Raw genomic sequence first — 27,323 nt, 5'->3', positions numbered from 1 at the left:
TCTTCAGATACACTTGGTATGAGCTTTCATGTGCATGCACACGAAAGCTCATACCAAGAACTAACTTAGTTGGTCTTTAAGGTGCTACTGGAAGGAATTTTTTTTGTTTTGACTATGGCAGACCAACACGGCTACCTATCTGTAAAGAAAAAGGAAACAAACTCGCAAGAACTCGCAAGACGTTTCGTCTTGTGAATCAAGCCCATAGGGAAATTCGTCTTGCGGAATGACTCAAAAAACGGAAAACTCTTTCGTCTTGCGAGGCATTCGTCTTGCGAGGTACCACTGCAATTTAAGCTGCAACAAAAAAGTATATACAAAAAGTATCTACTTTTTTGTAACTAAAAAGTACATACAGGGCAGATCAGCCGTATGGAATCTTTCACTCGCATGATCTGATGCTTTGTCAGACAAGTAAAATGCGAGGGTTGGGGAAGGAGAGTGAAAGATGAAATATGAAAATGAAGCCTCAGACATTTTTAAGGCTGGAAACAGACAGCAGATGGAAAGCTGCATGTGGTGGTAAAAGCTCTTTCCCCATGTCCTGTTGCTATGTCAAAACCCATTTTGCAAAATTTTGAAGAAACAGAATAGTCCCACCACCACCTGAAGCCTCCTTACCAGACAGAAAAGTAGATATAATGTAGACACCATGCTCAGTGTTTCTGTTTCCAAATCACTTTCAGTGTTCTGAGGAGAAAAATCTATGTGTAATGGGACAGACATTGGTTCCATTACTAGCTATAATAAAAAAAAACAGAATTCATGACCACCAACCCAGTAAAAAAGGGTGCTGCATGAAGTACCTCTAGATGAACCTTGTTGCTTACCTTCTGCAACACAGCCTCAATTAAATACTTAACAAGGAAACAATATCTGAAATCCTGTATTTGTGGTTTTCCAGGAATCCTCCACATCTTCCCCTTTCCCCCTTTGTACACATCAAAGCACATGCGCCTGTGAAGTTGAGAGGTGGGATGCACCCCAGTTTTGCACATTTTGAATAAGCAATTGGAGGATTTACTTTACCTTCACCTCTTTCAAATGATTCAAGTCACTAAGATACAAAAAACTTCCATTCTCCCCTAAACCTGGATAGACTATTTACAAAGTCCTCTTAAGTCTAGGACAGAATTGAAGGACAAGGCTCCTTAGTTGAATAACTCAATGGTTGTTTTCCAGTTAAAAATAAATCCTCTGTCTTTTGGTCCTGTGCCTGCCAAATAAAAAAAGATAGTTATAACCTTTAAATCTTTTGCTCAAAGAAATGCTTCTACTTTTCTCTGAGCTTTGCGGTATTCAAAAGTTGGACCAGCTATGGTTAAAATCAATGACAGATTAAATTGTTTTGGTGTCTGTCTTCTTTGAGTAATTAAATATGAATGTACCCAGAGATCAAATTCAAAAAGATAAATGTCTGATATTTTTATAATAGTAGCAGCATCACATGAAATGTGTTCGCAACAATTTATGGCCCAACTTTAATTACTGTTTCAGACATTGAACAGATGTTTATCAGGAGTTCTCAGTTCCAGCTCCTGTTCACATTATAACAGTGGTCACCATGAAAATATACAATTGTAATATCCTTTTCTGGATTGTGCAAAGTAGCCCTAAGACTTCCTGAACTAGTAAATAAGCTCTTAGGACAGGGGGCACTAATAGATGAGCTAGGTCAACGTCTCTGCAGGAATTAAACAAATGCAAATTTAATTCAATTTAAACTTAAAATTGGATTAGACAACTAATTCAAGCTTCTGCATGGGGCAAGTCCGCACAGTTCAAGTGGTATACCATTGCCCTTTTTTATTAGACAATTTCCATTGCTGAAAACAGAAGAAAGGAGTTGACGTAGAAGCAACTGGTGGTGTTGCCAGCTTAATTAACATAAATTTACATTAAATTTAAATAAATTGAAGGCCTGAAGCTACATGAGGCTTCAATGTTGCCATCTTCCCCCTGCCCCGCCCCCCATCACTGCTGAAGAAAACATGGTCCACAGGTTTTATTTCAAGCTTTGTACTAGCAGGAAGGCCTAGCTGACTTAGCTGCTGATATGCTCTGCCTCGTGTTTTCCCTCAGGCTTCATGACCTACATTGTAGAGCCACTCTTTGAAGAATGGGCCAACTTTACTGGGAACACACCCTTATCTGAAAACATGCTGAACCATCTGAGGAGGAACAAGACCAAGTGGAGAAGTCTGCTTCATAAGCAATACAGCAGCAGCAGGAGCACTGACCATACAGTCCCAATGACTGAAAATGAAGAACAGACTTTAAATGAAGGAGAAGCCCCATAGTGCTGGCTTAGCACTCTGCTGCAGTGCTACTACCTTTCACAACAGTGAACAAAACCCTAAGGGGTCTGTTGGGCCATGGTCAACAATGCAGGAAGCGAAGAAATCAGGGAGGAAAGCCAAAGCGACAGATGTCCTCCTCAACTAAACCTACACCACTTCGGGGTTTGGCCCTAAAGTTCAGCCAAATCCCACTTCCTCATCTTACTATCTGAAGCCATTCATCACTTCTGATCACAAACTGCTTGAATGAGAAGCTTTTCAGTAGTGCTGAAGCTGGGGCAGTAGGCAGGTACCAACTAATAAGAGGATTAGAGGATACAGGCAAGACCAATGCATTCTTGGTTATCTATTGCATTCACTTTGGGTCATGCTGTGACGTGTGTTTGTGAATGACGGCTTAGAGCAATGTACAGTCTTCAGTCTGGCAGCTGGGCTGCACATTAAAACCCACCACCAGCACCGTCAGAAGGACATCTGGCCATGCAAGAGAAAAGCGTCTCATTTTAAACAATTAAAGCCTTTTTAATTTTTGTATTTGGTGCACTGGACAAGGAATCTAAGAACCTTGATGTAAGGTTATTCTGTGTACACAAAGCATTTTCATGGTGGTGCCCCATTTTGTTAACCATTTTATGCCACTTTAGGTAAAAGACTGGCATTCTTCTCACTGCAAGAACAGTATTTCCTATCAAATCCAAAAGGGAAGAGTTGTACAGTTTAAATGTTTCCAGATGTCTCTTTTGATGACTGTATCTGTGACCTGTTTATATTCGCACATGTGTGTCTCCTGTACATATAAGGCGCTACTGATCCCATACCGAAATAACAAAGTATTATGGGAAAGCTACCTATATAAACAATGGCACTGTGAACAAAATACTTTTAGTTTTAGTATTGGAAGCATTTGTAAAGATGTTAGACTATTAATACACTTTTGTTTGCAGATAAAGGCCTTAACCTCTAGCATCCATTACTTTCTGATGGCTATCAAAGGTCATCTCATTTTAGTCCGGCCTGTTTTCAGTAGCCCAAGGGTTAGATTAGAAGGGCAATTTATTTGAATGCTTGATACACCTGCGGCTCCGTAGTGTTAAGCCACACTGCTCTAGTTAAGCTGCACTCAGTTCAGTTGTTGCCAGTCCCTACCCTCCTCGTATTTTCAAATGATCTGTCCATATTTTTCACAAAATTTTACCTTATTTAGGAACATGGTGGCAAACTGCAACCCAATGAAGCTTGGAGAATAAACACTTAGGGAAAATCAGCAAGGGCTTCATCGTAGTCATGGATCTTGTTGAAATTTTGCAGTAATTGAATATGCTGAGATGTATCCACAATCATTGGGAGTAGAGAGGCACACCCCACCAAAAATTTGTTGAAAGTCATATTTCCTGTCAGACATAAGCTCATTCTTTTTATCATATAATGAGAAGTACTCTACCTACAACAATCACAAACAGCTCATTTTGAATCTCATGAACTCAGTTTTGCATGCCAAAATTAGCAGAAATATGGGAGTACAGTAAATGATTACTGAATATATAGGGGGGGGGATTTTCTGGACTCACTTTCTCCTATATACAAGTAGAACCATTAATGGTTTTGCTTATCTACTAGTGCTTCACCAAGCACATTTCATGATGATAGTTACATCTTATTTTGGGCTGCTGAAATTCAGAGAAAAATACAAGATTTCCTAGACTTGTTTGAGAGTGTGATGTGTTTAACAATTTAAAGAAAAATCATCTTGAAAATCATCCAATCCATTATTTTTTTACACTAGTCATATATAAGTTATGTGACTATTAGGTGTGATCTACTTCCAGATTTGCCATAAAATTGCTTATTACATAAGTACTCCTTAATTTCCATGATAACCAAACTGTTATACAATTATGAGGGAGTTTCTATGACAGATTAATTTCAAAAGGCAAGTGAGTACATACAATTACACGTCAGCCCATTCTTCCGTATGCATCCTGCAATGGAAATGTGAATCATCATAAAGTTTAACTATCCTTTGATTTCAAAAAAATCATCATCAAAATAAGGAACAAGTCAACTACCATGAAATCTTAGGTGATGCCTGAATTGGAACACAGCAGAAAAGCAAACTCACAACAATGCAAAAGAACATTTTGTTTGCAAGTCAAATCAAGAGCTTACTTCTGCTCAGAGATTGAAATATAAAGCCTTTTCTCCCTTTTCCACAACGTGGAAGAAAGTGTACTGAGCAAACAGAGCTTCAGGCACACATTTTAGTTGCAACATACTGCAAGAAATTGACTGAAGAACAGTGCTCAAGAACTCTATGACATACAGCTACACAACAGCATTACATTTTGATTAAACTCAGAGTTCTCTAGACGAGATATGGTACATCTGTGCTTAGGAAACACCCACACTTTCATTGCCTTAATGAGGCCTATAGCAACTCCATATAGCCAATTCACACAGCTAGAGCGGTAATCAGTTTTTTCTGTCTCAGCTTCCCTGACACAGATGAGTGCACTGTTCGTTTAATAAGGGAGCTCTATCTGTGCCACCAGCACATGATAAATTACAACCTACTGTAGGAGAAACCTGGTTGTGTGAATGAATGTCTTGAAGTGCTACTTCCATTAGTTTAAAAAACAGATACTAAAAGCAAGCATTAAGAAGTGAAATATCGGTGATTTGCCAAAAACCAGAACTAAGAAATACACAGCAAGAGCCACAGAGTCTCCAAGCCAAAGGAATGTAAACCTTAGTAAGTCCCAAGGCAGAAAGGAAAGCTTAGGTTGAAAAAATAAAATACTAGTGTGATCTCTTTAGATTAGTGTGAAAATGGACTTTGAAGCCACATTTCACTCTGTGAAGAAAGGAGCTTTATATAAATAGTAATAGCAGAATTAACTTGTCAAAACTATAGCAAAGATTGTTCAAGATTTTCTTCCACATATCAGGATAAGAAAAAGCTAATTAGGATTCCATAGATTATTATTTTAACCTTAATTACCTACCGTGGTATCTCTGTGTCTTTCTGAAGATTGAAGTCAACCATAAAGGAGGGATGAACAGATTGCTGAAAAGGATAAATTACTGAATGTTTCAATATTTAACTCCACTTTGACATTTTTCTACAATTCTTATCAGATTCCTTTCTTTTTCAATTTAGGTGGGCAAGTGGGCCACATTGTGATACCAGTGCACTTTAAAACCCTAGCTGCAATTTACTCAAATATTCCAAAACTATATTCATATACTTGTGAGAAGTCTCACTGATTTCAGTGAAACACACTTTAAATAAAGGCTGCAATTCCTAAGCACATTTACCTGGAAGTGACGAATAAACAAAAATTCTAGAGTATGTTGATGTTCTCCCCAAGTCTGAAAAACAAGATTTCTCTGGGCATTATCTTCTTTCATTTTTGAATGGAAGAATGGCTATCATGGACAATTTTATTCTGATAGGTCATGTACCAAGCAGTCTATTCACGGGTCAGTCTGAGTTCTTTAACTAGATATGGGCATAAGACACCCTCAACAGCATTTATTTCTGAGGGAACCATACTGCAAAAAAGAAACTCTTGCTTTTGTATTGTGGCAAATATTTCAGCACAGCGGATGGCATCCACTGCTGTCTCTCCACTGAACTGATGGAAGGCATGTCAGCAAAACAGAAATTTAGGCAATTTCCAATTATTCCCCGCCCTTCCGCTACCTACCTATGCCTCCCTAAATCTGTTCTGAAGGGCTGGGGGATCCTCCAAAGATTTTTTAGTTTGGGGATCACTGAAAATTTGCTCCATTCCTCTCCTGCTAACAGATGATGAGCATAACATTGGTAATAATCATATATATATTTAGGTACATAAATTTTACATGCAAATAGAAGTTAGACTTGAGTATAAAACACATCTTTTTACATAAAGCTATGCCAAATAGTATCACATGGTCCTAACAAAACCAAATGTAGGACCAAACTTTAGCTACTATGATTGTGTATGAATATGCATTAAGCTGAAAGGAAGCAACAGATTGTGTTTGAGCATAACACCAAGCCACAGTTCGTTAAAACCAGTTTGTTTACCAAGCCATGCATTTTGTTCACAATTGATACAATGGATTGTTTTGTGTAATGCTGGTTTGTTGCCCACTCTGCTGCCTCTGCAGTGGCCAAGGAATGGCATGGCCTTCACATTACTGGTTCTCTTACTACTACCTAGCTACAAAAATGGGGCAGGAACATACTTGTTACACCTCATGCCAAACACAAGCCACAAACTTTCCCTCTCTTCCCCAGTTCTTCAGAATGCCCTACACATCTCTAAATCCTTCCCTCTCAACCCTCCTGAATAAAATAATTTCTTGCTGCAAGACATCTCCCTGCAGTTCCATGGCCATTTCTTTGAAATTTGTTAGCCACCCCAAAATATGACTGATGATAATGGAAGGGATGCATATACTACTCCAGTGGATACTCAATCATCCGACACCAGCTCTGAAAGAACTACCCACCCAGCTTTACCAATCAACCAGTAAACACAAAAGACTCTTGCCCAATTTCTGCCTCCAGAGACCCTCATAGCTGGGAATGAAACACCAAACTTCCCAACCATAAGCAGTGTAAGATGGACTCTTTCCAGAGACATGAACATACCCCAAACCACCAACCTCTGTTTCATACCTGAACATATTTGAAGTCTGCTCCCAACTTTGTAAAAATCAATTCCTGACTCCGACTTCTGACAGACCTATCTATGGGGCCAAGGTCTGCATTATGTCAAGTTTCTTACCTGTAGTTGGAGCTCTGGATGGTGGTTGCTCCTCTTCTTTTCCTATCTTGGAACCTAAGGAAGGTGGTGAACCAGTCCTCAAAAGACTGTAGGAAATACACAGCAATTCATCAGCCCTCTTGGTCCCATTGCACAGTTCCTCTGAGGCACCTGACAGCACATTCAGGCTGATATAGCAGTTGTTTCTGGTACAGTCACCATTAGCCTCTTTGTCCTCTTGATGTTTGTACATGGCTACCATGATAATGGCACTTACTGAAGCTTTGCCACCGAAGATGCCTCTCCAGAAATTCCAGAAGCAGAAGAGATGATCTGCCTAGCCAGCAATGGAGCAGCCTGTCTTGGCCACCAATGCTGCTGACTGCCCAGTAGCCAAGGGTGACATCTGTATCTAGGAGTGCGGCTAGTTTATAGTAGAACAGCATAGTGCATGGTTCTACCCCAGAGTGCTTATTGTGAGTAGTGAGAATTTTTAAAAGCTTTTAAGAGTGTTCATCTTTGCACAGCACTGAAGAATGCAATAACTGAACCCTTTCAAGGACATTTCTTTGGACAGCTGGCTAAGTATCGCCTCAATGCAGTTCATATTCTAGAGTTCCCTTTTGTACTTTTCTTCATGTGTCAACAAAAATCCCTCTCACTTTCTTGTCCTTTGCTTCTGTAACAACAGCTACTACTAGTCTGCAGCAGCAGAGCTGAGATATTGCTAATGCAGCTGACGCACATAAACAACACCATCTTTCCAAGGGAATACAAAGTAACACAGAGTGTTTATGTAATTTTTTTAAATAAAAAAAAACCACTCTCCCCAATAATTGCTATCACACGTTGTTTACAATCTTCAAACCTTGGTACTAGTATGATTGAGTGAGCAATCATCCTTGGACTGCCTGAGTCCATGGTGATAGCATGATACTGACCAAAGGGGGACTTCAGAGAGCTAAGTACTGAAGGGTCATGAGTGTTTCCCAGAAGCAGAACTGCCAAAAGCACATAAATGGGGAAGAACAAAGATCAGCTTCATGTACTTGCTATAGATAGGATTTTTGTGAAGCTGCATTTATCTTTAAAATTGGGGTAAGATACTAAGAACAAAGGAATGCTTTCAACATGTGCTCTTGGATACATGCTAGTAAAAAAATGGCATAAATTTTCTCATTGCAAAGTGGAGCTAGGTTGGCAGGCTGGAAAGGAAGAGCTTGTCATGGCATGGGTGTGGGGAACCCTAATGCTAGGCAGAGGAGGAACGAAGGAAAGAGCTGGAAAACTGCCAGTGAGATTCACTTGGCTGCATGAGCATTTTCTAACAACTCTTACCCATGTGGGTGGCTGGGATACAAGGCTGGAACAAAAGGGATTAACCCAGGATAGCAAGTTTGGCTGCAATGACGAACATAGTTCAAGCAAGCAGAGAATCATGAACCAGCTTCAAACCATGATTTCATATTCTAATATCCTGGTTGTATATAAGCCATAGTTAGGTGGCTGGGGAGGGTTTGGATGTACAAACTACAGTTAAGTTAAACAGACAAACTGTGGTTTAGTGTTAGGTCTGAACAAGGCCTTGTGTGAAATTGTGACTGCTATGCAGTGATGCCAAGAACTAAACTGTATCTTTAACATACTGCTGTAAGTATTCATGTCAAAAGATAACTGTTAATAAAAAAAAAAATACAGAAGGATGATGTTTGCATATGTGCATATCTCACATTTTAGCCAATTTAGTCAAGCATTTGCTTTGTGCTTGCATCTTCACAAGAATTTTTGCCACTTTCAGATGCTGTTTATAAATACAGGCTGAATTCTACAAGCCTGCTGAACACTCTAGACTATTTCTGAAAATCCCCCTACAGTTCAGAATTGGTTCAGGAGTGGGTAATACTTCTTATCACAGCAATCCGTGTGGTTTGGCCCTCTTAGAGCACGTCATACAATTAGTAAGAAGTTCTTAGAATGCACTTCAACTTTTAGATGTCAAAACATCCCCTATTTTCTCACTTTTCTTTAATCAGGATTCTCTCCCCCCCCCCAATCAGGATCTCTTGAAGCCCTTCTTGGTCACAGAAGTACCTAATAACTTTTATATTTGTGAGTCAAGGAAACAAACCATGTATTTCTGACTGCTAGTAGAAATTCTCCATTACCAAATCAAAAACTGATGAGGGTGGGAAAGGGTAATATGACTCCTATAGCCCAACATTCAATTTCATGCCATTTGTTACTTGGGCTGCCTATGCCAATCTGCATTATGAGTTAATATGCTAGAAATTTTGATCCCATTTTCGAGCTTTTCCAGCAGTTGAGAACATACTGCACTCCATAATTTTCCAAGTGTCAGAGTTCTGTGCAGTGTTTTTTATCAAATATCCATAAATATAAAAGTTAGTCAACACCAAGTACAGAGAATTTATTCAACCTATATTAACCCTAGTGTGAAATATAAGCCAATGCTCATTTATCAATTGAAAGATAAGCAAATTAAAAATAATAAACCACAACCAAAGTGCTGTCTCTATTCGCATGATGATATTTTCTATAGCTGAGTTTCCCCCTTCTACTTATTTAACTTGAAATAATGCTTAATGCATGGTAAAATGCTGTAGAAAGAAACATCAGTATTTTAAAAGATGCAAAACTCCTTAGATGAAGCAAAAAGTTTTATCAGATAAAATGTATTATTTAAGATACTAAAAATGACTTGAGGGCAGATTACTGGATTATGGGAGGTATGTTAGTGCACCAAAATTCTTATGATTAGCAGTGTATCACCAGATGGCACTTCTGCTTTATAAAAAATAAGCCCTAGAATATGCTCCAGATAAAGGAACCTCAAGTCCCATTTGCATCTCAGGATCCAGGAGATCCAAGAAATCCAGGCTACAGAGGTGATTACTAATTCTGTGCCAGGCAATGGTAACTCTATGCCATGCAATGCATTGATTTTTTGGTTTTGGAAAGAAGACCGTATGAAATGTAAGAGAGAACTGCAAAACACAACTGCCAAGAGTTAGAGCTCCCATACAGTATCAGGAGACGCACAAGCACCAGAAGACAAAGAACAACCATGCATCATGAGGACTAAGCACTTGTAGAGGTTTCACTCCACTGATAAATATTAACAGACCACAGGGAGAAGGGGAAGACAGCAGCAAGCACACTGAGCAAAGAACTCACACAAGAAATACTACGGTCATTACAGTCCACATACTACTACATTAAGAAATAGCTGGTCAGCTAGCTGGTCTAGTTCCAAGTGTTGGTGCAGCTGTAATCTTCTAAAGACACCAACAGAATGGGGATGCCATACAAATCAGGGTGCGGGGGACTGCTAACAGAACAAGTAGCATAGCACAATAGTAGAGAAATATGTGGTAATGAGCCCACAGAGAGGGGAATTTACCTCTGGATATGCAGGAATCCTGTTTATCACCAGGCAACTGCAGCTTTTGAGAAACTAGCCTTCTACGCTCAAGTTCTTTTAGTATCCACAAAGACCTAGAAACTTTATAGCATGAATATCAACAGACTAAAAACAAAACCAAGGTATTTGGTTGTTAAACTCTACTTCTGGGAAGAAAAGGTGCTGTCTATGGAAGACAGGCAATATAAAAGCAAAACTATTTTTTTTTTTGCAAAGCTATAGTATCAGATTGCCCTCTGGTGGTTAGAAGCATGTGTTAATCACATTTAAAATACATGGGTTGGTCATTAACATCTACGGTAAAGGATGTGACTGAGATACCATTTTCACAATCAGGATGACGGGGGAATTTGTTCCGTATTTTTCCAATCGTCCTTTTGGCTCAGAATGCAACCATACATTCCTCTGGATTTTGCAATAGTTTTGGTCCAAAAAACTGTGCACAATAATACGTATTTTATGTACCGTATTTTTCGCCATATAGGGCGCACCTAGTTGTTGTTGTTTTTTTGGGGGGGAGAAATAAAGAAAAAAAATTATTTCCCCCCCAGGCGGATATCTGCCTGAAGCCCATGGCGCGCTACTCAGCGTGCCCCAGGCTTCGGGATGCAGCCTGCTATCCGCAAGCCTAGGGAGCCTGGCGGGAACTCCCGCCGGTCTCCCCAGGCTTGCGGAAATCTGCCCGAAGCCCGGGGCACGCTCCGCTGCACTCCCCGGATTTCAGGCTGCAGGTTGCTGTCCGCAAGCCTTGGGAGCCCAGCAGGAACTCCCGCGGGCTCCCAAGGCTTGCGGATAGCTTCCTGAAGCCTGATTTCGCCCCATAAGACGCACACACATTTCCCCTTCATTTTTGGAGGGGAAAAAGTGCATCCTATAGGGCGAAAAATATGGTAAATTAAGTCATATTAAAAGAGGAAATGCATTCAAAAGCATTGAAATCTGTGTGTTTTGTGGGGAAGTGCATGTAAAATGCATCAACATCATCCTAATTTTTAAGTCCGCAAACAGGGATGGAATGAACCTATGATTGAGGACCAGTGACAGTGAAACAAAATGGATTTAGGCTAGTCTAGTTTAGGCTAGTTTAGGTTGGGTCTCTCTCAGTTTTTGGACTGCAACTCCCAGCATCCCTAGCTAACAGTACCAGTGGGCATAGATGATGGTAATTGTAGCCCAAAAACTGATGGAAACCCAAGTTTGGGAAACCCTGGACTTGATAGTCCTCAGGGTCCCTTCCAATTCTATGATTCTATGAAAACCAACCTCACTCTCAAAATTTCATTGTTCAAAATACAACCACAACTGAACATTCAAATACAAAATGAGTTCCGTTTGGAAAAGTTACAAGCAACTGAAAATTATGACAAACATGGAAAAAACAACTCCTATAAAATATTTCTCTTTTAGCATGAGTGAAACACTCATTAAGACAAGGTTTTTACTCACTCAAAATGTATGGTATAAAGATTTTTATGCAATAAAATCTACAACAGTTGAGAGTAATAACTGCCGTGTCTAAAGGAGATACAGAAAACACTCAAATCCAAAATGTGTTTTTGGGGGGGCTGTTACTGACATTGTTATGCAAAGTGTATGCAGGGCCTTAATTATCTTGTGAATTGCTGCTTGCCTTCTGGAGACATTTGATATAGCTTAGACATACTGCTAGAAGCAGAGTTTCCTGCATCTGCTGTCCTTCCAAGCTGACTCCTTTTTCACCTCTCCCCTCAAACAACTGAGAGACAGACAAAATGCTACAAAACTAACTGAGAAATACTTTGCAAGTTATACATTGCATTTTTGTTGTTGTTCAAGAAGATAAATAGGTTTAGGTCTGATAAGAAGGCAAGTATTGCATATCTTTTAATTTGTCCTAGAATTTCCATTACTGCCACAAAAAAACACGCAACCATACATGGCTTCCAAGTTATCTCTAATCCACTGTTTAAATATTAAAAGGCTATATATCACACACTGCTAATTGTTTACAATTAAGAGGTGACATACTAAGACAGACATCAATGTACTGTTAGCTCTAGAGTGGCACATCACTCAATAACTAAACAGGCACACATAGCCAACATTCAAATTACATGCATTTACTGCTATCACATTATTTATGATACAGGCCAAGTAATGTCTTTGTCTGTGCAAATATCAATACAGAACTAAAAGTTATCTCTCCCTTGAGAAAGAACCATGCAATGATGGAACAGAATACAATATCAAGCAACAAATTATCAGAAGGAAGCAATTTAATCTCAGGGAAGGAAACCAATATATTGAGCCAAATTTCCTCTGTTTGCCATCCACACACAAAAACCCATTTGCAAGAATTATAAGGAACAATGCACTGTAACTGGGAAAATAAATAAAAATATAAATACGGTAAGTAAATAAAAATATAAAAATACAATAAATAAAAAGCAACATTCAAAAGTCCACAAGAGTCCACCAGAAGGTTTGAATACATGGGGAGAACCTGATAAACACACATTATGGGTAAAATCCAGAAACTCTCTGGGCTGTGCAATATCTAGGTTGCATGTATGACGGGGCATCCAGAGTTTAAATGGTTGTGGTAGAAGAGATGCAAACTTTTTTTAGATAACACTTTGATCCTGTATAGTGTACTGTAAGTTACAAGGGGAATGACATATCATATAGCTTATATTCCTCCACAAATCTTCATACACAAGACTACGAAATCTGAAATATTTCAGTCATGGAGAATGATCATACAGTTTAGACATAAAGATTTCTTTTGTAAGCAAAATTTACTGGAGTGCAAATAGTCAACAGCAATATTTATTTGAATCATGCATTTCAAATATGCACACAGTTCCTGTTTTTTTTTTTTACAAACTTTTACAGTATTCAAGGAAATTAATGGTCTCTTACTCAAAACCAAGCAAACACCACTGGTGCCAATTATTGAGATCTTATAAGGCTGCACCACTGAATCAAATTGAGAAAGGAATAATTTTGAGGAAGCTATTCCTTATTATCAACACATTAGCCCTATTCAGTGATGTTCCCATCATGAAATTAGCAATCATGTAAGAGGAAGTGGGGCTCTGTCCACTGGTCCTGTCTTTGTGTCTTCACCCCCAACCTCTCCCTCATTGTAAATGCATTGGGGGCAAGATCGCAAAGGGAAAGCCCATCAAGCACATGCAAGCTCCGTACATAAGGGTCCCAGTTGATGGGGAAAGGCTACATGTGTTAGGTGGGACAGATGCTCCTTCTGCAGAGATATCCTCAATGTGTTGAAGTAAGGCTGCCGAGAATGTGAATGTGCAGGGGAGAGGCCAAAAGCCACAGCACGCATCAACTCTTCACATAATAGCTAATCCCATTACAGGAAAACAAATGAACAGGATACTGTTTCGTAAATATATTATCATCTACATATAACCAAATTAATTTATATTTTGTTTCTATGGTACTATTCTCTTCCCTTTTTTGACATGTTTATGTGTCTACTTTAAATTCTGCAGCCCAGACTAGAAAGTTGTTATAAAAACCAGTAAAACATACTGTTGCTGATAAAATATTTTACGCAAACAAATTCCAGATGCTTGGCTGCTGAAGTAGATTAATGAAAAACAGCTAGCTCTAAAAGCCGTTGCTTTATAGCACAGTATCAAGGTCTACGAAACCAGTGGCAGAGCTTTTCTCAAGAAGCTCTACACCATGGCTAAATATGAATTGCTGGTTTTGCAGGTGATACCTACATCAGCTCATTAGTTCAAATAAGCGTCTGCTTCATACTTGGCTTCAAAATGCGACAGCCAACCTGAAACAAAACACATTTTAAATGCTATTTTTAGAAAAGATTGAAAAGGAAAATATGAGTTGATTAACACTTTTCTCCAATCTTAATGAACAGGCCAAGCAAGAAACTTCAATGTAGAGCGAGTGAGAATGTCAAACATAGACCTACAATAAACAACCAATTTGTTAGGAAATAACTTATCTGTTTTAAAAGAAGCATTTTGATATGAAATATATTGGGCTTCCATATATTAGATGGAAATATGCACTAAATATTTTAGCAAAACAAACAAACAAAATGGTAACAGGACAGTCTGCCACAAGTTTTACTCATTTTTCAGAATGAATTATTTCATCACCTGCTCCTATGTCCAATGTGAACAAATCGACTGCTCTTCACGACAAAGAGTTTCATGGGTTGCTTCACAACTTCCTTTCCCACTTTGAGTTTGTCATGTTCTAGTATTATGTGGCTAAACTCATTTTATATGGGTTTTTAATTGTTCTTAGCCATTGTATCTATGTTGGTATATTTTGCAAATGCTTTTATAACTGGTTTTGCTAATTTTGGATGTAGCTGTTGTATTTTTAATGTCTCTGTAAATATGGGCAGTATACATATGCAATTATTGTTGTTCAGTTATTTATTTAATTAAAAATGCTTCTGTAAATCTCCCACCAGCTTCTGAATAACTGAAACTACTGCATGGCAGTTTATTTTTTAACTCATTTCCTGAATTCAATAAGGGTCAAGAGAAAGTATCACAAGAAAATAAACTTGAGATCACAACTGTACAGCTACTGTGTGGCATCCTCTTTGTAAGACAACAGAATAATTCAAGCCATCCCTGTACTTTGAAAGTAAGCCCCCTTCTACTGGCCTCTAATGCAGAAGATGGAAGGCCCTTGCCAGCACTGGGCAAGGATGGGAAAGACGTTCAACTAGTGCAGAGGCAACCCTCTCCCAATCCTTAATCATGGGTAAATGATCAACATGGGAGCCTCCTTCAGGAAGTCCACTCTCAAGTTTTCTCCACTAGCTTTAAAACCATGCTTAATGCTTTTGTAGCAGCATTAACCTTTTAAATTTGGTTACATCTCTTAGTATGTGTAATGGTTCTAGGGGTTGCTCGTGCGTAAGCCGGTGCTTATCTCCCCAGCTGGGTGCAAACACCTGGCTGGGTTGCCTAAGTGAACCTTTTCTGTCCGGACAGCCACTCACCCGTGGCTGACTCAATCGCTGGCAGAATCCATCAGTGGGCGTTTCTTAAACTTCTTCCAGCAAAGCTCTTTGACGCCTAGTCTCCTCCTACTCTCTCTGTGCGAAAGCCTTCTGCGCAAGGAGGGCGTGGGCAGCGGAGGACCCTTACTCTCCCCGCTGGTCCCCGGCAAGGAGTCATGGGACCGCCTCGCCGCTTCCCCCACCTGCCCCCCTTCTCCACTGGTGCTACGCTGATTCTCTTCCCCAGAAGATGCGCTGCTCCTCCCGATCCCTGGACGCTCTCTGGAATCCCTCTGGCTTTTGCTCTCTCTCTCCGGCACTGATTGGCAGTTCCCTGACAGTATGTTTTAGATCTCTTCAATGCTGTTAATCTTTTTTATGCTGTACTACGGTTTCACCTGTTATGATTGTTACTGTTTTATTTTAATATAAACTGTAAGGTGTAAGTGTATTTTAGTATTCATGCCATATATATTTAGTATTCATGCCATATATAAATAACAGAAGCCATTAACAAAATAAAAACATATACATACCACTGGGGTATCTGGACTGGAAAATGGAGAAGTACCATAGGATCTGTTCTCTTTATCAAAGGAATCATCATTGTTCTGTGATGCAAATTTCTCTTTAAGAGCTTCTGCTATTAAAGCTGCTGGATCCCACTGTGATGCAATTCTTTTTTTTGTTTTGGGTAGAGGTGTACCTCCTGGTGATCTGGAAAGAGAGCCAAAATGTTTGCAATCTTCAGTCAAAGATGCTGCTTCTCCTACATAGTAAATGCATGCAGTACTACTTGCCACCCTCTTCAGTTCTGTGACCCTCCACAGATAGAAGGCTTTTTTTATTCCAGGGAGGCTTCTGACAATACAACCAGGAAAGAGAAAACTTTCATGTATTCCCTCTCCCCCCTTCAACCACCAAAGCCTTCACAAATCTGCTTCAGAGGATTGGGGGTACTCTTCAGAATAGCATGGGAAGTGTCACAAGGAGAGGTGTATCTGTGAAAGTTGTTTTCTTCCCAGTTTGACAGACAGGATCAAAGTGTTGGATCAAAGTGCTTTCTGAAAGCAAAGGGTCACTTTGAAAAGAATCAATGCATTCTCATGCAAAGTAAATTCTGAGTATCTTGCTGTACCACTTGACACTATGTGCACCTGGCCTAGTATTGGGGAAGAGAGTTAAAGAACTCATTGAGTCCACTGTAGATCCTTTCCCATGAGTTCAGCTGCATGTGAGAGAGCATGAAGGAGGCACTTGAACTTTTCAAATAAAACTGGTAACCAATTCTTCATCTATGTCTGGGGAGCTGACACCAAGACGCATTGAACTACATGACAAGTAGGCATCTTCACAACAGCACAATCTCGTGCAAATTTATGTGATGTGCTGATGCATTCAGGTATCAAATGCATGCATTTGCTATCAGACACCTCATTCTTGATTTCAGTTCATTTTCAGATCTAGGAAAAGACTCCTTAGGGAAAAAAGAAAGCTAACCTATTATGGCTATTATTTGAATTCAACAAATTGTAGAACATATATTTTTAGCTTTTGATTTTATTGATCTTCCTTTTCAAAATAAACTGTTTTTAATTAAAAATTGATTTTTATTGGCCATCTTGATGTGATTTTTATCATCTTTGTAAACCGCTTTGAGGTTGTACAGTCGTACCTTGGTTCTTGAATGCCTTGGTACTCGTACATTTTGGCTCCCGAATGCTGAAAACCTTGTAGTAAGTGTTCCGGTTTATGAACGTTTTTCAGAAGCCGAATGTCCGACGCAGCTTCTGCTTGAGGGCAGGAAGCTCCTGGAGCCAATTGGAAGCTGCGCCTTGGTTTTTGAACATTTTGGAAGTCAAACAGACTTCCGGAATGGATTACCTTCGAGAACCAAGGTGCGACTGTATTTAGAGTTAAGTTGTATACACAGTTTGTTAAATAAAAATAAATACATTATATGGCAAAAATGATTTGTAGCAGCTATAATGAACTATCAGGAGAGGTTTCAATGCCATGTCCTCTGTCACCCACTCAGCAGAACAGGGAAAGGAAGGAAGGTTATGAGCACCAACTTAGATTTTCAGGGGAAATAATTCTGCTAGTTCAGTGTGAGTTCTCTGCACAATTTATGCATTCACTCATCAGTCCAAGTGCATTCAAGCAGGAGTGGGCGCTGACAGCAGCTAGGCACCTGTGCATATAACACCAGTTTCAGGCACTCTTAAATAACTTCTCAGAGGGAAGATGTTGACCATATTTTATATTCATTATTTTATCTTCAAACGCATGTTCTGCTCAACATACCTCTCAACTGCTCTTAGTTTGATCTTATTTATATCCTTCAGAACATCCATCATAGTGGGAAGAGCTTCTTCCTTCTGCCAACCTGTACTATCTGTAGTATTTCTTATCTTACTTGAAGCCCGACGTTGTTTAATAAGCTCAATGGCTGAATTACGGGAATCAAAATTAGATAGCGGTACAGCTGGACATGGTGGTGCTGGTGGCGGTGGAGGAACAGCAATGTGAGAACTTGGGACTGGTGTCGAAGTCACTCCTGGCTGTGGGAGAGCATTAAAGGCCATGTTTGAAGAATTCACAATGCCTGAACCTATTAAACAATTCAAGAGGTGATATTAGGGAACTTTAATGTTGATATGACAATGGCATGAAGGTCCTTTGATGCACTTTTAACACTACCTGCAAAGTCTAGCAAGTGTTGTCTTCCATGAAACAACAGAAGACTCCAAGGAACAAAATCATACTACCTTGAAAGGTTCTTTTAAAAAGATTATTCAACAGACAAATCATTATGCTACAGTGGTACTGGCAGATTTCAGACTTGGACAAGGAAGACCTGGATTCAGATCACTGTTCAGCCATGAACACTGAGTGACTCTCTCTTAACCTAGGTTTCCTCAGAAATATTGCAAGGGTAAAATGTAATATTATAAATAGTGCCATGAATTCCATGGAGAAAGAATTGGATAAATAAACTATACTGGACAACCTCCCACCACTAAAGTCACTCACAGTCCTTCTTTAGTTTAAGATTTCAGACATCACAATTACACCTTTTCAAGCACATTACTATAGTTATATGGGCTAAAAGAAAATGTTTACAAATTTATTTGTTAAAGTGTTTATAATCCTCATTTCTAAAAGGCTGAATCCTGAAGAATATAGTAACATTTTCGGCTGGTATGGTACAATGGTAAAATATGGGCAATGCACAGAGCCCCAACTTTCATTTACATAATTAATGAATATTTTATAACACACAACAACCATGACTCCCCCTTTTTTGTTTGAACAGTAGACCTCTATACTATTTCACAATTGCTTTTGATCTTTCCCTCAATCTGAAAAGAAGTTTACCAGGCAGCATTGCGGGGGGGCGGGGGGCGGGCGGGGAAGAATGCTGTTCCCTCCTAGGAATATATAGAAATAATTGCGAGTTCTTTGGATTCAGGCAAAATTCCCAATAACTCTCCTATCTAGTGTGTTGACTAGACTTCTATTTCTAATATATGTTATTTCGTTTTCTCTTGCCTACACTACATATCTAACTTTTAAACATATGAACACTGTGTGCTGGATAATGAAATATGAAGACAGTTTTCTATATAAATGTTGCTATGAGATGTCAGTGTGACTGGACATTATGAAGAGCAGGAGCCATGCATGGACACATGTATCAGGAATCACAAAGACAGGCTTACATGGTTGATCATTTCCTGATCTAGGCACTGCCACAATTGCTGCAATCTGTGCACGAAGATGAGCTAATTCATTCTCAAGAGCAGAAATTTTTTTGAATGCATCTTCATTCACAACAGTTAAGTTTTGCATACTTCCTTTTGTAGCAACCGGCATAATTCCTCTCCATTCATCATATCTAGAAAATACCAATGTATATATTTATAAGTGAACAGAGGAAACACTGAAGAAGCCAAAATTATTACTGTAAAGAGATATACAAACATATTCAATCTGACCATGACAGAACTCAACATTAGGTGGTCTGCAGCACAATTCTATATATGTCTGTGTTTTATGGGCATTTCTCTCAGGTGCAGAAGAGTGCAGTTGTACTCACATCCTGCTTGTTCACTTCTCATAAGCAGCTGGTTGGCCACTGAAAGAACTGGATGTTTGACTAGGTGGGCCACTGGCCTGATTCAGCAGGTTCATCTTATATTCTTATGCACAATCAGAAGTCTACTTGTACAGAGTGCTTCTATTACATATTGGGCAATCTTCTTCTCTCAATAAAACCCCCCATGCCACTGTTCTTTGGGGGGGCGTGTCTCCTGACATTTAAGAGAGGCATTTCTCAGTGGGTGAGCAGAAGGAAAGGGAATGAGAAAGCCATCATCCTCATCTTCTCTCACTTTCCATTCTCAGGATACAACCCATTACTGAGAAATATAAATGTGACTGCAAAAGCTTGGATAATGTTCTTATAAAAAATCAAATGCTGATTGTTATTGTCTCTCAAGTAAGGAAAGCAGTAGCTAAGAATCACTGAGACAATTCCATTATAAAACAAACATTTATTCTAAAGACATGTCAGTTTTACTTACCTAAATCTAGCGTATGGTTCTCTTTCATTTTCTGCCATCCACAAAACATCAGCAAGAGATGGTGTAACAGAGCTACTAGAAATACTTTGCTCAGATGTCAAAGAATTCAAACTCTGGATTACCTAAGGCAGCAGGGAAGAAATATTATTAAAAGTCTATAAATGTATATCAGTATACATTTATATATACTGTATATATACAAAATATACTGTATATATACAAAATAAAAATATCAAGCATCCACTAGTTCTAGTATTTTAATGAATTATTTCTCTGTTTAGTGAGTGGTGCAGGAGAACCATGTTGTTGTCCTGTCCAATATCCTATCAGCTATTTGTCAAGCAGAATAACCTTTTGAGAGCAAGAACAGACAAATCAGCCACCAATTAAGCCACTGCCTGCCTTTGTGTGTCAATATGTGATGCGCAGAGGCTCACTGCATGGATCAAACCGCAAGGGCAAAGAGAAGTGAGACGTGGTGAGTATCACCTGATCTGCATGGCAAGCCACTGTACACAAATGGCAAGAAGCAGCCTCCAACATGACAACTCTTTATTGCCCTCTTTGGTAGCAATGCCATACTTCCAACCACTTTTTTACTCTTGTCTTTATCTTTGAAAGTTCTAATCATTCATTTAAGATGAGGTAAACTAGAACTGTCAACAGCAGGGTTATACATATTGTTTCAAGAGGTTTGGAGGCACTACCACCATAACTCTTCTGAAAAGCCAACACTTAGGTGGGAGAGAGCACAATTCTCTCAATTTGTTTTTCAGGAGCACAGTTACAGCACCATCTTTTAGCTGAATTGCAATGGCTAGCAGATAGTATTCAGTACTTCCCCCCCCCCAAGTACTACAGCATAGATGATCTCATTGTCTCCAAAATAATTTGGCTCTGGACTCTCAAATACTTATTTTTCATATTCATAGCATAGAAATATTTAGGATTTTCCCTTCCCTTTATCCATTTTCCTCCTTAATTCTCAGTGCTGAATAATAATTATTTCTACCATAACTCAAAATACATTTCTATTACCAATTTCCAAATGCTAAACAGCACAATTCCAGTAGAATTCATTTAGGGATGCCTGCTGTTTGTTCCCTACATTATTATATGCCACACAGAACATGATTTTAAATAATGTATTAAAATTGTATTAATCTTACATTTTGCAATAACCCCTATACCTGAAACTGAGGCCTTGGACAAGGAGTTAAAGAAAGATATTTTCCCAGTCTGCGAACGAAACTTCGGGTAGATCCATACTTTTTTCTTTCCCATGCCCAGGACACCTAAGAATCAAGCAATCCTCTTCAAGTTAAATGAGAATATTTTTAAAACAGCTGTCAACCAATAAAATGACTTTTGTTGCTTTGTCATCTATATTTTAGCCAATAAAATGTATGTGCACATTACCGAAACCTTAAGATAGATGCGTTTTGAAGGAATTAAAAAAGTGTAGGCTGGTTTTCAGCTTAGTAGCAGATGCAACACTTACTGTTTGGGCAAATAAAGGTGATTGTTACTGTGCAGGATTTTAAGGTAAACACGAATCATCAATTTTAATCATACATTTGGGGGGGGAAGGGGGGGTTTCCCCAGGAATGCTTCAGTTGGAAACTGTTTTCATAAATTGATTGACGTCTGATTCAGCATGTTTATTTTACCTGATACATTAATTTATGTGTTGTATCTCTCAAAAGGCCATGGCTGGATGGTTGCGTGGGAGCCTGTTGAAGCTAAATTCTTTAAAGACAGAGGTCTTCTGGTTGGGTCGAGATGACATGGGGTTGGGGGTTAAACTCCCATCCCTTGCGGGGGCGCAATTAGTGCCAGACCTTCTGTCAAGAGTCTGGGTGTAACCCTTGACGCCTCCATCTCTATGGAGGCGCAGGTTACAGATACAGCAAAGGCAGCATTTTTCCATCTCCGCCATGTTAAGCAGCTGGTTCCTTATCTTTCTTGCCCTGATCTAGACACTGTGATCCATGCTTGATTACCTCCAGGCTTGATTACTGTAATTTGCTCCTCCGGGGCTGCCCATGAAGCTGACTCAGAAACTCCAGCGGGTGCAGAATGCCACGGCGAGACTACGTACGGGGTCTTCGCCGTGCGACCACATCCAACGAGTGCTATATCAGCTGCACTGGCTCCCGGTGGAGTACAGAGTCAGGTTTAAGGTGCTGGTTCTAACCTTTAAGGCCCTATACGACCTAGGACCCTCGTACCTATGGGACCGCCTCTCCTGGTATGCCCCACAGAGTACCTTACGGTCTGCAAATAATAACATCTTGGATGTCCTGGGCCTCAAGGTGGTTAGACTGGCCTCGACCAGAGCCAGGGCCTTTTTGGCCCTGGCCCCCGTCTGGTGGAATGCTCTGTCGCAAGAGACTAGGCCCTACGGGACTTGACATCTTTCCGCAGGGCCTGCAAGATGGAGCTGTTCCGCCAGGCCTTTGGTTGGGGCTCAGTCTGACCCCTCTCCTTTTACAAGACCCTGCATATAAGTGGCCTCTCTAACTCTTCTCACCCGCTCATACAAATAGCTGAGCATGGTGAGTACTTAAAGTTCCCAACCCCTATAGTCATAGTTATAATTTGCGGGTAGCCATCTGATTTTATTTTGATTTAAATCCGATTTTAAGCTGTATTTCAGTCGATTGCTGAATTTTATGTCTTAATGTATTATATATTTTGATGTTAGCCACCCTGAGCCCGGTTCTGGCTGGGAAGGGCGGGATATAAATACTTTTTTATTTTTATTATTTCAGTAGTCAAAAAGTACTTGACGTGAAATAATGGGGTTGGGGGTGGAGAGATTCAATAAAGCACACTGACAGTGCAATCCTGTGAATGTCTACTCAAAGGGAGGTTGTACCAAGTTCAAGGGGGTTTCCGAGGTAAGTAACACCTAGACTATTGAAATGCACTCTATCTATTATCTATTCTATTAGAGTGCATTTCAATAGTCTGGGTGTTACTTACCTGGGAAACCCCCTTGAATTATTTAAATAAATAAATAAATAAATAAATAAATAAATAAATGCACTCTACACTGGGGATCCCTTAAAGACATCCAGAGATGTCTTTTAACCAGCTAGTGGTAAATTCTGCCACTGGAGTATTGATAGGTGCATCTGCACTGTTTTTACACCTATTCTGCATGATCTGTATTGGCTGCCTATATGTTAGCAGGCACAGTTAAGATGCTAGTGTTGACTTTTAAAGCTTCAAATGACCTGCAACCCTGTTATACTTCTTCCCATACCAACCGGTTACCGGGATGGAGGATACGAACTTGTCTGTTGTGGCGTAGCACCATGAGTGTAGAATTCTCTTCTCCTGAAGGCACAGATGGCAACATCCTTGCTGGGAGTCAACAGTCAAATTAAAATACACTTGTTTTTATGGGCCTTTGTATTTACTCTGCACCAACATGTTTGACTGATTATTGTTTTTATTAGCAATTTAAGTTTATTACTGTTTTATGTTATATGAGGCTGTGTTACATTATGTGGGAAACCACCCTGTGTTAACCGTGTGTGATGAAGGGCAGTCTTGAAATTTCATCAACAAAAATAAATAGCACATGAAGTTATTAAAAGGTGCAGTGTAGAACTGTAGAAGTTACAAAAAGATAACTGCTTGTGAAAAAGCATATATTTGCTAAATTTTATTACATAATCTGTCCTGTGTTGCATATACTGCAACTTATTTTCATTGCTTATATTTTATTTTAAACATTTTTATGTATGCCACCAATAACTTTGGTTACAGGATGGCATAGAAATATCATTAATCATCATCATGTATGGAAGACTCCCAAGATAGAAAAGAAAGAAAGAAAGAAAGAAAGAAAGAAAGAAGTGAAGGGAAAGGACACACTGGAGAACATTTCTGATAGTGCAGAAATGTGAAGCTAGTCATGAAGTAAAATTGCTATGGAAGAAGCCAACACCTACACACTTCATAAGCACAATTAAGGAAAAAAGAAAAATGTTGATGATCTTACTGCATAGCTTCTTGAGATGGCACATAACTGTTGGAAGTGTGCTCCTGAAGAGGTGTTTGAAGGAAGATGGGATGCAATCATATGAGCAAAGGCATTAAGACAAACTTCACACCTCTGTATAAGCTGTAAAAAGAAAAATGTAATAAAAAGGCAATCTATGCAAATCCAAGAATCTATAAACAACTCAAACATTCTAGATTCTCAGTCAGCAGGGTAGGAAAGCAAACAGAAAAGAGCTAACTCTTCTTCAGAAAGAAGGCAGGATCAGGAGGGGAAAACTTCATGCCATCCCTGGGAAGGAGGAACCTTCCAGCTCTACCTTCTAGAGAAAAGCATGGTAGCTCTAGTCATGGTGGCTCTGCCTTCACAATCCGAGACTTTATTCTACTGAATACCCCTCTGCTATTTGGTGCACTACCCTCCTGATTGAGAACAGAAAGTTGGACTCGCTTTGTTCTTCAGGTCAGCAGGGAGTGGAACAGAGAGGCAAACTCACATTATATAGATCAATCAGATTATAGAGGGTGGTTTATGCCTCTCTTCCGTGATATTTATTATAGTCCTTTTTTTGTTAAGGACATTGTTGGACTCCTAATTCTTGTCCCTTATGATGTTCTTCTTTACTACTATGTTATTGGTGATAAATGCAGTTCTAAGCACTTTCAGTGCTGAAATCAAGTCTGAAACTGCAAGACTCCTCCTCTCCAGGAAGGATATACAAGTTTCTCAATCATTCAGCCGTCTTCCTGCTCTACTCCTCCACACTCACCAGAAGAACCCTAGACGCTGATGGTAAGCATACAGAATGGAGTCATGGAACACTGTGAAAACTGTATAGCTCTAATTCTGTTTTAATACAAAACTTCCATAAAACATCCCCACTCCTGAGTTTGTCAATAATATTTGCTTACCAATTCTGGTGGCACACCATAATATTCCAGCAGTTGTCTTAAGAGATTCAGTACAAGAGACATAGTACAAAGCACTTGAATTAACTCAAGTGCCAGTTAAAAATTACTGTTGCACATGCCAGAGGGGCTCAGCAAATATTTGCTACAGCTGCAAAGAGAAGAGTTTATTTCATAATTAGGGTAAAACTACAAACTCAGTTTACTTATACATCCACATGAAATATTTATAAATGCAATGTAAAAGCACAATTAGTTAAAAGAGTAATAAGGAAGGAGTATTATAAATTATTAGAAATAATAATTGAATCATTGAATTGTAGAGTACTTTCCCCAAACTCAAGCTCGATCCATAGCATGTGTTTGCAGGAGCAGTATTAATATTCAAAAGGGACACACCTCTCACACACAACTAAAAAAACATTGCCACACTTTTACACCCAAGAGAATGAACCACAATTTCTCAAAAAACACCCCCCCCCGCCCCTTAACTCAAGAGGCAGCTGATGTTTAACACAACCACCATTTCACCAACACCTCAAACTGAGAATTGTAGAGTTGGAAGGGACTCCCAGGGTCGTCTAGTCCAACCCTCTGCAACGCAGCAACCTCAACCCGCGCTCCCCGATCCAATTCGAAACCAACCTGGACCCGGTTCAGCTTTGCAAATGTGCGAGCAGTTTTATTGCTGCACCATTCGGAGGGTCACGTTTCTACGGAAGAAAGGGAAAGGGACGGTCGTGCGTTTAGATGCGGAAGGAAACGACTTTTTGTAAACAGACCTGGAAACATGATTAAACCGTTATATAAAAATATTGAAAACAAAAAAAAGTATTAGCTGAATGAGAAACTGTTATCAGGACAAACTTTGCAGCTTTTGCAAAGACCTCAACAATGTGACAGGAAGAAGGGAGAGCGGGCGAGAGGTCTCAAGCAGAGGAATCCCTTTTCCTCGCTCGTTAATTGCAGCTGCTGAGGGATCAGGAAGGGGAGTTTTACCATTCGGTGAGGGGGCTGTTGGTGGCCTTTTTTTTTTTTTTTGCATCCCCTCGTTTCTCTCTCGACAGGCCCGCTTCCTATCGGCCGGGAAGGGAGCTACCCACAACTCGCGTGGAGAGAGCCAACCCCGCCCCAACGGTCCTCCTTCAGCCGTTGAGGGGCTGCTTTCATACGACTTTGCCAAACCGTCAGCTAAAACAGGGCGCAGAACGAAGCCCGCCCCGCAGCACGAGCGCGCCGCGCGGAGACCGAAGCAGCTGCCGGAGGGGAAACTCACCCGCCACCGCGAGACTTCTCTCTCACAGACACGCGCGCGCGGACGCCGAAGCGAGAGTGGAGCGGAAAGACGCTGAGCGCGAGACAAGGACTCAGCGCAATCAAACCTTGGCACTCCCTCTCTTGATTGGACGAGCGGGAAGAGGCGTGGCTTCGCTCTGCAGCCAATCCCGCAGCGCTAAGGCGACGTTTCTGGAAAGGGTGTGGTTTGCCGCGGCGCGGCGCGGAGCCCAACCGTAGGAGAGACGCTTTATGACCGCGGGGGCTGATGGGAAGCGGCAGCGAGCTCTAGTCGGTCGGCGGCAGAGTCGCTGAGGTGCTGTTGCGTCCGCAGTGTGCACAGAGGCAGTGTCTCATATATGTTAAACATACGTCAGCGAGGGGTTGTGGTTTTAGTTGCACTTCTAGCTGCTTTTATGGGAGACAGCACACAAGACAAAAGCTATAATCACCTAATATCTCATCAAGTACCCATTGAAGCTAATGAAAACTTAACAACCGTTGCCATCCCTACCATTATTATATTTATTTATAGCCCGCCTTTCCCTCTGACAGCGACTCAGGGCGGCTTAGGTGAGCCAATTTCCAAAAAAAAGCTGCCATGGCAGCCCCTCAGCCATTCCTCCAGAGGTCCACTAGCTTATTGGAGAACGAGGTTGTGTGCCACGAATCTTTTTTTGTGCACCGCCCTAAGCGAACAGGGATCTCAAAGCGCCACACGGGTGCATTGGAGGATGATATGCCATTACCAGGGCTGAAGATTCAGGTTCCGCTTCTCTACATGGAATGGGGGAAGCCGTCCTTTGCTCAGGAAGCAGAATGTTTAGGACCTGCCTTGATAACCACCACTCTGCAGATGAAGTCTCAAAACTGCTAAACCCTAGGGAATAGTGTATACTACAAATCAATGGTTTCCTGATGGCTATGCAAATATCTAAAACAGGAGTGCAATTCTGCACATGCTAATGAACAGTATTACTAGATTTCACCTTCCTAAATTTGATTTTGGGACGCGGGTGGTGCTGTGGGTTAAACCAG

The 27,323-nt window shown here is 40.2% G+C and overlaps 3 protein-coding genes across 15 annotated transcripts in view; 1 reads left to right on the top strand and 2 right to left on the bottom strand.

Annotated features, from left to right (window-relative positions):
* PDE7B (phosphodiesterase 7B) overlaps nt 1-3,249 on the top strand; it is a 181,760-nt gene extending 178,511 nt beyond the window's left edge. For all 4 annotated transcript variants that reach the window (XM_079970681.1, XM_079970682.1, XM_079970679.1 and 1 more), the window contains one exon: nt 2,083-3,249. In XM_079970681.1, the coding sequence (XP_079826807.1) occupies nt 2,083-2,300 (218 nt within the window). In that variant the 3' untranslated portion in view covers nt 2,301-3,249. The remainder of the gene's footprint in view (nt 1-2,082) is intronic.
* Nucleotides 896-10,993, bottom strand: LOC307213032 (uncharacterized protein). Of its 5 annotated transcripts, none has more exons than XR_013837346.1 (5): nt 7,079-10,993; nt 6,008-6,098; nt 5,303-5,364; nt 3,496-4,279; nt 896-1,216 (listed from the first exon to the last, which is right to left on the bottom strand). XR_013837346.1 is itself a non-coding variant. In XM_079970703.1 (5 exons), coding segments are annotated over exons 1-5 (429 nt in total). In that variant the 5' UTR covers nt 7,320-10,993; the 3' UTR covers nt 3,398-3,689. The 5 variants fall into 5 exon arrangements, 2 of the variants coding, with proteins under 2 accessions (XP_079826829.1, XP_079826828.1); XM_079970703.1 differs by lacking the exon at nt 896-1,216 and having other exon boundaries at nt 3,398-3,691; nt 4,247-4,279; XM_079970702.1 differs by lacking the exon at nt 896-1,216 and having other exon boundaries at nt 3,398-4,279.
* Nucleotides 10,994-12,736: 1,743 nt separating this feature from the next.
* On the bottom strand, nt 12,737-26,511 carry MTFR2 (mitochondrial fission regulator 2). Of its 6 annotated transcripts, none has more exons than XM_079970690.1 (10): nt 26,287-26,442; nt 25,656-25,723; nt 25,014-25,161; nt 24,103-24,225; nt 21,278-21,382; nt 20,088-20,209; nt 19,224-19,399; nt 17,806-18,112; nt 16,035-16,215; nt 12,737-14,298 (listed from the first exon to the last, which is right to left on the bottom strand). In XM_079970690.1, the coding sequence occupies exons 3-10, from the start codon at nt 25,074-25,076 to the stop codon at nt 14,251-14,253; spliced, it is 1,125 nt and encodes a 374-aa protein (XP_079826816.1). In that variant the 5' UTR covers nt 25,077-25,161; nt 25,656-25,723; nt 26,287-26,442; the 3' UTR covers nt 12,737-14,250. The 6 variants fall into 6 exon arrangements, with proteins under 6 accessions (XP_079826816.1, XP_079826817.1, XP_079826821.1 ...); XM_079970691.1 differs by having other exon boundaries at nt 26,393-26,411; XM_079970695.1 differs by lacking the exon at nt 25,014-25,161 and having other exon boundaries at nt 26,393-26,511.
* Between the last annotated feature and the right edge of the window lie 812 nt (nt 26,512-27,323).

Source organism: Podarcis cretensis (assembly GCF_951804945.1).
Source record: "Podarcis cretensis genome assembly, chromosome: 3".
Taxonomy (NCBI): Eukaryota; Metazoa; Chordata; class Lepidosauria; order Squamata; family Lacertidae; genus Podarcis; species Podarcis cretensis.
Note: the sequence above shows the minus strand (reverse complement) of the source record. Positions and strands in the feature narration are given on the sequence as shown.

What these genes read in the sequence shown, in the direction of transcription:
- LOC307213032 (XM_079970702.1), bottom strand. Translation starts at nt 7,319, where the DNA reads ATGGTAGCCATGTACAAACATCAAGAGGACAAAGAGGCTAATGGTGAC. An exon ending in ATCCAGAGCTCCAACTACAG is followed by an intron (nt 6,099 to 7,078) that starts GTAAGAAACTTG and finishes ATCTGTTAGCAG; the next exon opens with GAGAGGAATGGAGCAAATTT. An exon ending in AAAGACACAGAGATACCACG is followed by an intron (nt 4,280 to 5,302) that starts GTAGGTAATTAA and finishes TTTCCATTGCAG; the next exon opens with GATGCATACGGAAGAATGGG.
- MTFR2 (XM_079970690.1), bottom strand. Translation starts at nt 25,076, where the DNA reads ATGTCTCTTGTACTGAATCTCTTAAGACAACTGCTGGAATATTATGGT. An exon ending in GAACCATACGCTAGATTTAG is followed by an intron (nt 19,400 to 20,087) that starts GTAAGTAAAACT and finishes GGTATTTTCTAG; the next exon opens with ATATGATGAATGGAGAGGAA. An exon ending in CCAGTCCAGATACCCCAGTG is followed by an intron (nt 14,299 to 16,034) that starts GTATGTATATGT and finishes GTTTTGTTTCAG; the next exon opens with GTTGGCTGTCGCATTTTGAA.